The following is a 13,281-nucleotide window of genomic DNA, read 5'->3' as shown; positions in this document are numbered from 1 at the left end:
TATTAGTAAATATCGTGTGAATCGTGATGTTCTTGCCTAATTTATGATGAAACACTTATTCACTTTCACTGCGTTAGGGATGGAAAGGTACGTATGTACAATTAGCAGAAATGAATTCAGATTAGTTAACAGTAGTAACTTTCCAGGTAAAGCTACACGTTAGAGATTACACATTTCCTGTTAAAATTCACTTCGAAGAAACCGTGAATTTAAACAGTAAAATTCACTAGATTGTGCTAATTTGAATGGCTTCTAATTAGACACTATTTTATGTACAAAGTAAATGTTCCCATTTGGGACTGACAGCACAAGTAGCCTATTAGGCTGAGGATACCTTTTTATGTTAATGGTGTGCCATTAATTGTGTATTATTGTTGCATATGGAATTTGTTTTACTGAAAAATATATGTTAATTACTAGTATATTGAATTATTACAATTACTGCCCAGTATTATTTTTCCTTGATGAATTCTAGAGATATTTTAACACAAAATTATGAATAACAGAAATAGTCGGGAAAATATGAGCCAGTTTTTTAAAAATCACAATTCACATCTGATATACCTATTATGAAAATAATGGATGTGCTAGACCAAGAAAATGCTAATTGTACTCTAGTTATTTAAGCAGTTCTGTCCTTTTTTACATTGATACTTTGGGCTTGAATACTTAAAAGCAATTCTCTGAAAAGTGAAATCTAAGTATCAGATTCTCTAAAACATTTAATTCAGTCATGTTATGTATGACAGACATTATGCTGTTTGAAGTAAGTCTTGAAGCTTTCCTGGTGATGAATGATGAAAAGATTCTCTCGGGCTATCGACCAGATGAGTTGTGGAAAAGATTCCAAGCTTTTGAGAGCTAACGTCAGCCACTTTCAGAGCTTGTAATCTTTTCCAAAACTCAACTGGTTGATAACTTGAGAGAATCTTTTCATCACATATGCTGTTTGTCTGAAACTCAGAAATATATTTGTACATTTATTTTACTGTAGTGGTGATTATGTCGGTTTAAAAATTGTGTCTGAAACATTTAATTATACGTGGTCTGTTAGGAAAGTAATGAGACTGATTTTCTGTAAACGATGAATTTTATTATTTTTACAAATCAAGGTTATCCCCTTCCAAATAGTTCCCTTGAGCAGCTACACAGCGATGTAGGCGTTGTTTCCATTGTTCGTAGCAGTGCTGGAAGGCTTCTGCTGGAATACCTTGTAGCTCGTCGGTTACGCTCTTCTGGATATTATCCAAAGTATCAAAATGGCGTCCTTTCAAGTGGTTTTTCAGCAAGGGAATAAAGAAAAAGTCACAGTGACTGAGATGATTTATGATTCATCACCTGTGATCACGCAACTGAAGAATTCTGGCTCCTTGTCAAGGCGGTCCAGAAGATCAAGACACACATCCCTCCGATGGGTTTTCTGCTCACGCGTGAGGCTCTTTGGAACAATCTTGGGGCACACTTTTCTCATGTCCAAATCTTGTGTTAAAATTCCATGGACGGTACACACATTCAAATTTAACTCACTACTGATCATTCTCACCATTAATCGACGATCTGACCTCACAAGAGACCTCACTCTTTCCACATTGTCATCCGTTTTTGAAGTTGAAGGTCTTCCCGCACGAGGTTCTTCTTCCACTTGTTCTCGGCCTTCTAAAAAGGACTTGTGCCATCACAACACTTGTGTCCTAGATAGTGCATGTTCTCCATAAGCCCTTTGGAACTTTTCATAAGTCACAGTAGCGGATTCACTAAGCTTAACACAAAATTTGATGGCGCAACGTTGATCAAACTTTTGCCAGTTCATTTTCGTAATGCACCTCACAAACACAACTTCACGTCAGACGCTCTCAACAATCGTGTAGCAACTGTAGCAAGTTGAAACTTGTACTGAGTCAACGGCAAGCGTTCACCTACCTGCCGTGTGAAGATGGAGGCAGCAGCGTTGCCTGCATGTGCACAGTGTTGCCAGTCTCATTACTTTCCTAACAGACCACGTATTGTTATTTGGAAATCAGTTCATTATTATTACTCGTCACTTTATGGAAGAATGACTTTTTATCATTATTTGTCTCTTTATCGTCCAGAAATATGACTGTTATTATGTCAACATGTTATGTCTCTGAGTACACTTTTATCAATTTATAATGACAAATTAAAGTTTAATATTCCAAAATATAAGTGTGTGTGTAAAGTACATGCCAATGAACGTTTTCTCATTATTAGCAGGTTATTCCACACCAGCTCAATACTCTGTTTTAGGTTGTAATGAAATTTACAATGATCCAAAAGCTATTTTTTAAAAGTAATAACCAAGTTACAGTAACAGTTACTGGTAATTGAAAGTAACTAAGTTACTTCTATAGTTCGTTTTTCAATTGCAGACCCTTAAACTTGACAAGTTTTACCAAAGAGCAAGTAAATTACATTTAATACTCAAACAGATCTTAATTTCTGTGTTTGAAAGTAACAGTTACTTTTTGTCAGTGACTGCGATTAGGGGGCGAGGTGGGCAGTTGCAAATTTTGCCCCCACACTATGCTAAACGTTATATACGAGGGAAAGAAAACTGTCTCCCCCCTGTTTTTGCACCCCCCCCCCCCCCCCGCAGTTTTGGAACCCAATCGCTGCCACTGCTTTTTGTTGTAGAAGTGATATTGTCAACAGTTACTTTCAACGTTTAACTTGAAAATTTGTAACATGGGTCAGAGCTAAATGTGACACTTCTATTTTAAATTATGTATCTGCTCTGGATACTAAGGTGAATGAATTTTCATGTTAAATTTAGAACGTGCAGGATTCATAGCAATTCGTCATTTTAAATTGCAGGCGAAGACTTGAGTGTTTTGGGTGGATTACTGTGATTCATTTGTAACTTGATAGTGGAGCTAGGAACAAGTCATAAGAGAGTGGATCTTGTTTTTAATAGAATCAAAGAGCAAAAAACAGGTGCAAGTGAAATTGCCTAAATGATGATAATCACATACAAAGAACCATAACCAATATACAAATAAATTTTCAAATTTTAATCAGGGACCATTGGGTCATTGTACCCCCTCGAGAATTACCTTGATTTTTTTTTAAAATCAGCTTCAATGACATCGTGATCGATGATTTACGTAATATAAAATTAGTTGTAGTGCTCAGAAAATGCAAATAACTGAGATATTTGATTCCAAAGTATGGCCCACATAAGTAAAAACCAGTTGTATGCACACTCAAATAGTTAAAGAACATGTCCAGAAGATCACCTTGTCAAACTTTGCACTCCTCACTTAAAAAAATTAATAAAGCATAAAAAATTGTAATCAATTCCAAACCTAACACTCCTAATGATATCACCTCTGTTTTGGTTTGGTAAGTTTTCAGTCCTTCATGTATGATTTACTTTTATTTTATAATACATTTATAAAATTGTAGATAAAGTCCCACCTGCTATTGTTGTGGATTGTCATGTTGTATACTATATTCATTTGGGTACTAGTTTACTATCCTTCGGACAGATTTCTTCATTTCTACAGAAGAATCTACTTACCGTAATAAGTTCCTGTAGCATTGTCTAACATCTGGAAGGTGTTTTGTGTGATGTGGGAATGTTTCATAGCAGAAATTCAACCATTGACGCATAGCCCCACGAACCATTTCCGGTAAGGTTAGGTTAGGTAGGGTCACAATAGGTTACAATAGTTAAAAATTGGTTTCGAAAAAAATATGCGTAGCCCCACACACCATTCTCGTATAGCCCCACAAATCATTTGTGGAAACGTACGTTCTTCAGTTACAAAAACACTTTTTTTTAAAAAAAAATTGATCAAAAAAACGTGAATACACATTAAAAAATGATCCGCGAAGCAGATAGGTAAGTACAAATGTCAAAAATTGACGACACTCAGAAGTTATAGGTGTCCGAAGGATAGTAAACATTTACCTTCATTTGTGCAAAGCCTTTAGGTGGTTCTGCTTCACGCTAAGGTAACAGGCATACTTTACTTAACAATAACACATCTCTGTAAGCTAAAAAACTATCTGAAAATGTTCATAAACAACATTACCTTCATAAATCATGCAAAATATTTCATTTTTCCGGGGGGGTACAGATGCTCTAGTAAAGCGGACCCCTGAATCCATCATTTCTCTGTTGTAATAACATCAGTAAAACACATGCAAGCCTTCATATATTTGTAATTTGCAAGAAAATTGCCAGCATAACGTAACAGTAAAAGTATCTCATGGTTACTTTTCAAATGCCAGTAACTGATACTCAGTTACTTTTAATGTCTAACCTTCTGTACACTTCTCAAATTGAAATTCTTTCCAAGGAACCTTGTTACTTGATCACTAGTTTCAATGTGGGCCAGTAGCGGTATTGTGTGCTACATGAGTTTTGAATGTTGTGTTGGAAGTTGCATTACATCTGTAATCTAAATGTCTGTATTGAAGAACTTGAGAAAATATTCCACAAAAGCTGGTCCTGAAAAATGCTCATCAAAATGAACTAAATGGAGACTATCTTGAAACTGAACACACTTAAATGAACAAATAAGACATAGCAAGATTCTAAATGTCTTTAAGGACTTTCATGTTAATTTAATATAGGCTATAATATTAATAACATTAAAAATGATGGTTGTTTTTTCTCTTTGTGTATAGTAGCTGCCCTCATGATGGCTAAGAGACCTCCCAGTTAAATGGCCAGTTATTTGAAATTTAAGGAGAAGCTTCTATGATAAGTTCCTGCTGTAACCAGAACTGAACAGCAGCTGATCATGGACCACTATAAGTAAGTAAGAACTTTGTAGAAATGGCAGGATGTCAAAGACACAATTTTCAAAAAGCTATACTCTGTGTTTTGTGTTTGAATTTAATGGTTGTAAGTCATGAAATGTGACTAGCTAACTTGCTGTCTTATAGGGAATATAACATTGCTAATTTGGGTAAACACAAATTCTTTATGTTCGAGAATGTGTTGAGGAAATGTACAAAATAATTATGATCATTCCAATTTATGAATATGCAATTATTGTTTCCCGATGGGAAACCAAAACGAATAGTTATTATCCAAATAACCAACCTTAAACAATTGATAATAACTACTATTTTAATTAGTATATCACTATTAACCTTATATTATTACTTACGAACCTCACTAACAGCAATATTAATAAATTACATAACCAATATATGAATTATTAATAATAAATCCCTAAATCTTGTATTTGTTTCCTTCTTATTAACCAATCAGTTCATTTCCTTGCTTTGTGAAAGATTCTTCTATTTCTAAAGTGATTTAATATTTCTCAAAAATTCTACAAATGTTGTTATGGTTCTAAGGAAGATCAACCAGCACTTCCAGTCTGGCAAGTAGCAGGGTGTTCATTCAATCTAAATAAGGGATGTTTATTTTTTATATATTGTTATTGCTGAAATTGAGTTAGAACAGTTGGAAATGTAACGTAGAAATATTTCGTAGATGTGTGTTTTTACATTTCGGTAGTTTAATATCATTTTTCTGCCAATTTGGCTAATCGCGATGATAAGGATGATTAGATGAACATGATGAAGTGACACTGCCCAGGTCTGGATTCGAACCCAGGAACTTTAGTGGCAAGGTCAAACATTGTTAATATGCTCAATCACTGAGTTGGTAGATATATTAATACAGTGCAATCCCAATATTATATTCCTGGATTTTACATTTTACATGCTTGGATTTAATACGCATTATAACCCTTTGTGGATGAGCAACGGTCATAGCCTGTCGTTCACTAGAAAATTCGACTGTGAATGAATGAGAGTCTATAATCGCATCAAGTCTTGTGCATGTGTGTTGTAACATCTGTCTCAAATTCCAACTGCTAGATGTCGTAATTTCTTCGTTGCTGAATTTTACTTGTACTTGTGTCGAATTACACTGTGCTTTTGTTTATACTCATGAGAATAGTGTTGAATGATTTACTTGCAGATTTTGGAACTTTTTAAAAGGATTCCACTTCTGATTTCACAGTAAGTGATGATTTCAGTCCCAGGAAGAAGTTTTTTGGTTATTTTTCATTAATTGTTTTCTATATTATATGTTGATAATATGTTTTCAGTAACAATGTTTAATTTTTTTACTTTGAAAAAATTGTTACAGAAGAAATTCATAAATGTGAGAAACTTTATATAAAATGTAACATATTATATATCTCTGGAAAGAGGACATGTAGAATTCAGAAAAAAATGTTAAATAATAAACACACTTAGCAACATATTTTCTATGATTTTCTGAAAAACAGAAAAAAAAAAACTGTTTGCTGGGAAAAACCTTGGCCTTTCTGGAAGGGGTTAAAATAGGCACGAAAAGGTTCTACGAGCTGAAAAATTCTTTGTGTTTTTTGCATTATGAACACTCATACCAATATCATAATAAGCTAGCTCAGTATACAATTGATAGGTCAAATATTGTTTAGTAACCTTGAAATTTTCAATAGTCCATATTCCTGCATTAAAGGTTACATGAAAATAGTTGCTCAGCCAGTCTTTGGATTCTATTTTGAGTGCTCTATCGCTGAGCTACTAGGTCAGCCACTGATGTCATCACAATTACTACGACTCTGGTCTGTGTAAGGGTTCCACACATTCACAATCTTGGCCATTTGTGGAGGTGATGTGTTCAGCACTATGCTTTGCACAACTTTACTCCCAGTTACTTATTTAGTTCAGTCTTGGTGAACCCCACATCTGCTCCATGTGTGGACATTGCTAAAAAAAACCTTCACCTGAAATCACACACCCTGTGAATTGAACTTGGGTCTCCCACATGGCAGACACCTCACCGACTGTACTATTGCAGCTCTCTTTGAAATTATTGTGGTTGAAAATTTTGCTCATGAATGACATGGTGTGTTGCTTTAAGGTGAAGAGTGACAGTTTCGTGTGTTGCTTTAAGGCGAAGAGTGACAGTTTCATGTGTTGCTTTAGGGCAAAGAGTGACAGTTTCGTGTGTTGCTTTAAGGTGAAGAGTGACAGTTTCATGTGTTGCTTTAAGCCAAAGAGTGACAGTTTCATGTGTTGCTTTAAGCCAAAGAGTGACAGTTTCATGTGTTGCTTTAAGCCAAAGAGTGACAGTTTCGTGTGTTGCTTTAAGGCAAAGAGTGACAGTTTCATGTGTTGCTTTAAGGTGAAGAGTAACAGTTTTGCACAAGGCGTGCATTTATTTCAATGTCGTCTGAAGGGGCACTGCTACTAAAAAGAAACCAACTATACAAGAGAGCATGAATGTCTCATGTTTCAAGTCAAAGCAATACTTTTCTTTTGTTCGATACCTGGTGGAGGCGCATAGTGGTTAGGATCCCACTTTAAAGTGTAGGTCCAGTCCCGATTAGCCTTTCTGTGCATAAACTGGGCTTAAAACAACAATTCAACCAACCATAGCAATTTTTTTATTATTGAAAAATATGATAAATAAAACGTTTCAAATTCCCATTCATTTTTTAAGGAGAAAAAATGCAACAACTTCAATTTTAAGTTACAGCTAATCATGTGAGAGTTTTCGACATTTTCCTACAACAAATCAAATCTTCAACATGTCCTCGTTCCATTCATGTGTTCTACACTATCGGAAGTGTGGCATTCCCAAAAGAACAAGTAAAATAAAACCCCAATAAGCATAAGTTTTCTTCTCCTCCTACGACCACCCAGCATATAGACCTCTCTTCTCCAGCTCGCTATGGGGAAATGTCAGTCTGGGAGGAGCAGTTCAGGGTCCTCGTGTCTGGCTGGATACACACTGTTCCTCTTGCCCTTACTATCCAATTAATTTGATGCCCACTTTCAGGCAATTCCTAGTTTAGCAAGGGGTTTGGAACCCACATGTTCTTAGCTGCATTACTGATTTTGTAATATTTCCTTGTCTTCTTTCCAGGCTTGCATTCCTATGCAAATGTCTCATACGGGTAATACTTGTGATTGTAAACAATATGTACTGCATCCCTACATACGTTGTCTGGATGATGATGTTTCTACCACTTAAAAAATGCCATCCGGACCTTTACTGGAGGATCGAAGGCTACTTCTTTCATTGGTTGCTAGCGATGGTCAGCATGTGGAGTTGGTCAGCTGGTTACGATAGTAAGTGCCTAGCTTGTTAATATTGGTATTGCTACAGTAGGTACAATCCAAATGTGTTCTAGTATGGCTCATTAAGTCACTTTAGTATTGAAAATCTTGTGTTGAATACGTTTGTTACTTAGATATTTTCTGTAGAATGCATATATTTGGATCTAACGTACTGCACATGTGAATAACAACAGATTATATTTGCTGTCAAACTACAGTTTGTACCTAAAGTCATGGTGAAGTGGCAGAGGTTTTTATTCCTATAACCAGGGCTCGAAAAATCCCGGTCGCCATGGCGACTAAAAATTTCAGCCTGGCAACTGATGTTTTGCTGCAATATTGCCATTTTTCAAGTTTCCATGTACGAAATTCTGAAAACTCCAAGTTAAAATTGCAGTACAGCATAAGTTAGCAAATGATTTTTTTTATCAACATTGTGAACATTTCATAGAATAAATAACAATTTCTTACTCTTTGTCCCCCAGACCCCCCCCCCCCACATTTCTCACTTTCTCACATGATTTAACGATGTTTTGAATACAGTGATGCTGAGCTTCTTATAGATTGATTGATTTTTGATTGATTTGCTTTATTTTACTTTGCTTTCTTTTTTGCCACTTTTGACTTATTTGTCAAGATTGGGGTGAGTGATGATATGATGAATGAACACTCACAAACATCCATGCTCAGGCCGGGATTCAAACTTGGGGCCCCTGGCATCGTAGCGCGATGTGCTAACCACTCTGCCACTAGGGGCGGTTCACCTTCTTATAGTATGCACGATTGCTAGTAGGTGGTTTCCTGGTGCCTGATTTTTCGAGCACTGCCTATAACTACCTTATGCACAGTAGCGGCGATTGGGTGCCTAAACTGTGGGGGGGGGGGGCAAGGGTAGTTTACGTTTTCTTGGTAGACAAGGCTTAGCATTAAGAGACCATAGCGCGGGGGCAACTCCCCCTGGTGACCACACTGTAAAGAAGGACTTGCCTAATCCAATTTCCAATGTGTGAAAAGCACACGAAAATGGCACGTTGGAACTTGTATTAATCCCAACATTCAATTTTGTTCTTATCATAATTTTTATTATAGTGCACGGATGGACATAGTTTTGGCAAAGTTTAATGCAGTGCTGTGTTGTATTGTTCTCTGGAAGGAGGTACACAGATGTGGTTTTAAAGATCTCTTGGTAAAAAAACATTAAAAAATACTGGAAAAGTCAGTGAAATTATATGCATATTTTGAGCATGTCAGAAATGTTATCCTTTTTTCCATAGTTTCAACAATGTTGTTATTTGTTTGATTAACTGCAATACTAGAGACATAACACTTATTTATTAGATGTTAAATTATTACAGAGTGGACTGGACAGTTACTTAAAAGTACCTGGAAAGCTCAAAGAAATTTGGTTTTGCAAAATGAGTGTGAACCATGCCTAAGGATATTTTAACACACATACATAGTTTTTATGCCATATTTACATTCAATAATTATTATATCAGATTTAGTTAAATATCCATTAGAATCAGACAAAAAATAAATAAATAAAAAATCTGCTGACTACATCTGAATCTGTAAATTTCCTGTTGTGTCACGTCACTAATAAACATCTTGAATATTCATTAACACTTCGACCCCTGGTAAGATGTACTTCTTGGCATAATGTCCTGATCAATTTTGACCATTTTTTTTTCTTTAAATTATACTTCCTCAATGATGAACCCCCAGCTGTTGTTGTAGGTTTCCATGACAGGGTTATGCTAGTCATTTGCAGCTCCCCAATTTCCTCACAATGGTGGGCAGCCACCAGTCCCATACACAGGCCGAAATCTCAGGAGAGAAGTTGTTAGCTTCCCCCAGGAGACTCGAACCTTCGTGTGTCTCATAGTCTGCGCCCAAAGCATGATGGCTTACACCACATGGCTACGGTGCGGTAATTTTACTTCAATTGCTTGCATTTGTTGTTTTATATACAGTGCTAAAATTCAGAATAAAATCATAAAATATACATTTTTTTGTTTTTATGTTACATATTTTATGCATTCTATGGTTGATTTGTAGTGAATATGATTTCTAAGAAATTCAAAGAAAATAATTGTGTGTTTATTCATGACAAAAAGATATGAAAACTTTCATGTGTTCAATGAAGTTACACATTACAAATTTTTGCCAGGGGTATAAAAAGTATGGAGTAATCTCCATAATATTCAGGTTTCCTGATTGTACTAGGGAGGGTAGTAATTTAAAATTAAAAAATCTCGCATAACATACACTGAATTTTCAGAATACTGTATGTAAGCATGAGGTGGCTAATTTTTTCAAATTGCAAAAATTAGCATTTTTAAGTGCCAGCTCTTTTTTATTGTACGGAAGTGGGTGAAACTTTAGTAGTTTTATTATGATACAGGATCTTCATTTTTTATTAATGGCAATTAGGGGTCCAATGTTACCTGCTTTTTTTTTTTTTTTTGCTTTTTATGGGCTTTTTTCCCCCTAAATTTGAGGATGTTGGTGATTTGTCGAAAAGTGGTGTTTCGTTGGATTACCTGCATATTTGAAGCAATTTTCATCAATTGAGCTGATGTTACAACCATCCCCACTAATATTGATACACTGCTTCTTTTTAGGAGCATTATACACTTCCATTATTTTTTATCTCAATAAATTTTTAACCATTTTTAACATGACTTTGCATGGTCGGAGGAACATTATGGTACTACATACTATACTATTTTCATTCACTGCATTTTTTATGTGGCCTGATTGACATGCAAATTTTTTTTGTAAAATATCCAACTTCTACTTTTTATTATTTTCATTATGAATAAAATGCAGGGTGGGTGAGAAGTAACTGGACATTGAAAATGTGCTGTAGTTTTTGTAATATTTAAGCAATCTTAATGAAATTTTCTGTACATATACATTATGGAATAGGATTACATATGTGCATACGAATTTCACAATATGATAGGAGATAGGGTCATAGGTTGACTCTCACCTATTGGCTTATGTCTAAATTGTCCTAAGTTTACTAACTTTCCTCAATCGGACTTCTCATAATTTTTTTTACAAGGCAAGGATCCACAACAACTTAAGTTACACAAACTCCTATGCATGCAGGAAAAACAGATGGTATTTCTTTCACAAATAACACACTAAAACATAATTTCAATATTTACCTTCTATTTGGAAAAATGTACATGATATTAAGTTTGATGAACGTTAATAACTTTGAACACTGAAAGAATAATTAACATGGAACTTACAAATTGTTACATCTATGTCAATGTCATTCTAAAACCAACTTTCTAGATTTTTTTATTTAGATCTATCATGTCAAGGGTTCCACACACAGGTTGGTCGTCAACCACAGTTTAACAGAAATGCATCATCACTGACATGGCCATTAGAAGGTCCATATTTTGTGCATGACATCTTGACAATGTTTGGCTCATCGTATCTCACTGGAAAACATTGGTTAGCTTGTTTTCATGGAAGACTTATGTGCTGTCACAATTTGCACTTACCGTTCGGGCCTGGTTGGACCACAATTTTCCATGATGTTGGCTGGGACGACATTGGGCATCTCACGAATGGCCTGCCAGACCTCACAGCCTCTGACTTTTTCCTGTGAGGCTGGGCAAAGGAGGAAGTGTGCAAGACAAAACCTCTCACTGTGGATCAATTGGAGGTTCGGATTTGGGATGTTCCGAAGTAAGACCATGGATTCCACCCCGTTCGTTGGAGGAACTGATGAATTCCTCTGGTGCCTACATTGAATTTTGAGTTGGCACATATTCCATAATGTATATGTACATAAAGCTTCATTTAGATTGCTTAAATATTACAAAAACTACAGGACAAATTCAATATCCACTTACTTCCCACCCACCCTGCACACTTCCATTGAGAGGAATGTCATTCAGCACAGATAAAACTGACTTCAGCTCTCTGTGATAATTAGTTCTGCTAGGATCTTTTTTGTACATCCCGACCATTTAAAATGCATATGCCTTGAAACCCAGTCCACAAGAGGATAACAGACACAAGAGGCTCGATTCACTAGGTCAATGCAGTTGTTATAGAGCGACCACAAGAAAAAGAACCTTTGGTGAAAAGTCTCCACGCACCTTCCCACCCACCTGTTCAACTAGAGCCATAAGAAAGTCTGTTCCACGTGGGAGTATGGTGCACAGGAGTCACGAGTCTGCACAGGCTCTTTCGCCTGTGGTTCCACTATACATTCCAACAATGTAATTATAGCTTACATGTCAAAACGAGGGATGAGCCAGTACTGATGCAGATATATCGATATCAGAAGGTTTCAGTTCCGATGAAATTGTGGTATTCTCAAAAATGCCACACAACACTTCTGCAGAAACAAATAAATACATAGTGGATAAAAGGATGGAGGGCCACATGTGCTAAATAAAAAGTAAAAAGGGGAACACCAGACACTAGAAAAACTCAATTTTTTGCAAACATGACGGCTCTTTCCACCGACATCTTGGTCTCCCCCTTGGCCTTATTCCCACTCCTTGTGCATTGTAAGCTCTTACTGGTAGTCTTTCTGCATCCATCCTCATGTGTCGGAACCATCTCATCTGTGCCTGTATCACGACCTTTTTACCTCGGATTTGAAAACAACACGGTCGAGATCGAATTCACATTTTAAGAAAATTAAATTAAATTGTTTTATATTTCACATTATCAGCTACCTAAAATTCAATTCAAATTTTCACATAAATGAAAATTATCACATATCAAGTATAAAAGACTTATGTATTTTGAGAAAAATTTTAACAAAGTTGAAGCACATACTCTTACATATCATTCAGTAAACATGCAGAGAAAAATAAGCATTAACTTGTAAAACATTTCATTTCTACACATTTCAGGTTTTTCTTCACGTTTGTTAAGATGTCAAGTCAAATTATTATCATTTGTAATTACTTGCGATCTTGCGAAGATTTTTGCGAGATAATTTTCACATAACGCTTGGAAATAACGAAGCACAATTCAAGACGAATTTTATTTATAAACGCTTATATGAGTTTAAGAAACTCTCCAAATTCAGATTAAACACTTTTGTAAGTTAACATTCTAGGCCTTTCATTTGTAGCTACATATCATTTTCCACAATACTTATCTGTTAATTCAGTTGCGAGAGAAAATGGCTGCCAT

General features: G+C 35.7%; 1 protein-coding gene across 4 annotated transcripts in view; it reads left to right on the top strand.

Annotated features, from left to right (window-relative positions):
- Nucleotides 1-13,281, top strand: part of LOC145980952 (acyl-CoA:lysophosphatidylglycerol acyltransferase 1-like) — a 55,326-nt gene that overhangs the window by 656 nt on the left and 41,389 nt on the right. For 3 of the 4 annotated variants that reach the window (XM_083114037.1, XM_083114034.1, XM_083114035.1), the window contains exons 2-3: nt 4,654-4,783; nt 7,907-8,112. In XM_083114037.1, the coding sequence (XP_082970163.1) occupies nt 4,770-4,783; nt 7,907-8,112 (220 nt within the window). In that variant the 5' untranslated portion in view covers nt 4,654-4,769. The remainder of the gene's footprint in view (nt 1-4,653; nt 4,784-7,906; nt 8,113-13,281) is intronic. The other variant, XM_083114036.1, reaches the window with a different exon arrangement.

The sequence above is a fragment of the Lepisma saccharinum genome, chromosome 28, assembly GCF_977018435.1.
Source record: "Lepisma saccharinum chromosome 28, izLepSacc3.1, whole genome shotgun sequence".
NCBI classification, from domain to species: domain Eukaryota; kingdom Metazoa; phylum Arthropoda; class Insecta; order Zygentoma; family Lepismatidae; genus Lepisma; species Lepisma saccharinum.
The sequence above is the reverse complement of the archived record's forward strand: the minus strand, read 5'-3'. Positions and strand labels throughout refer to the sequence as shown.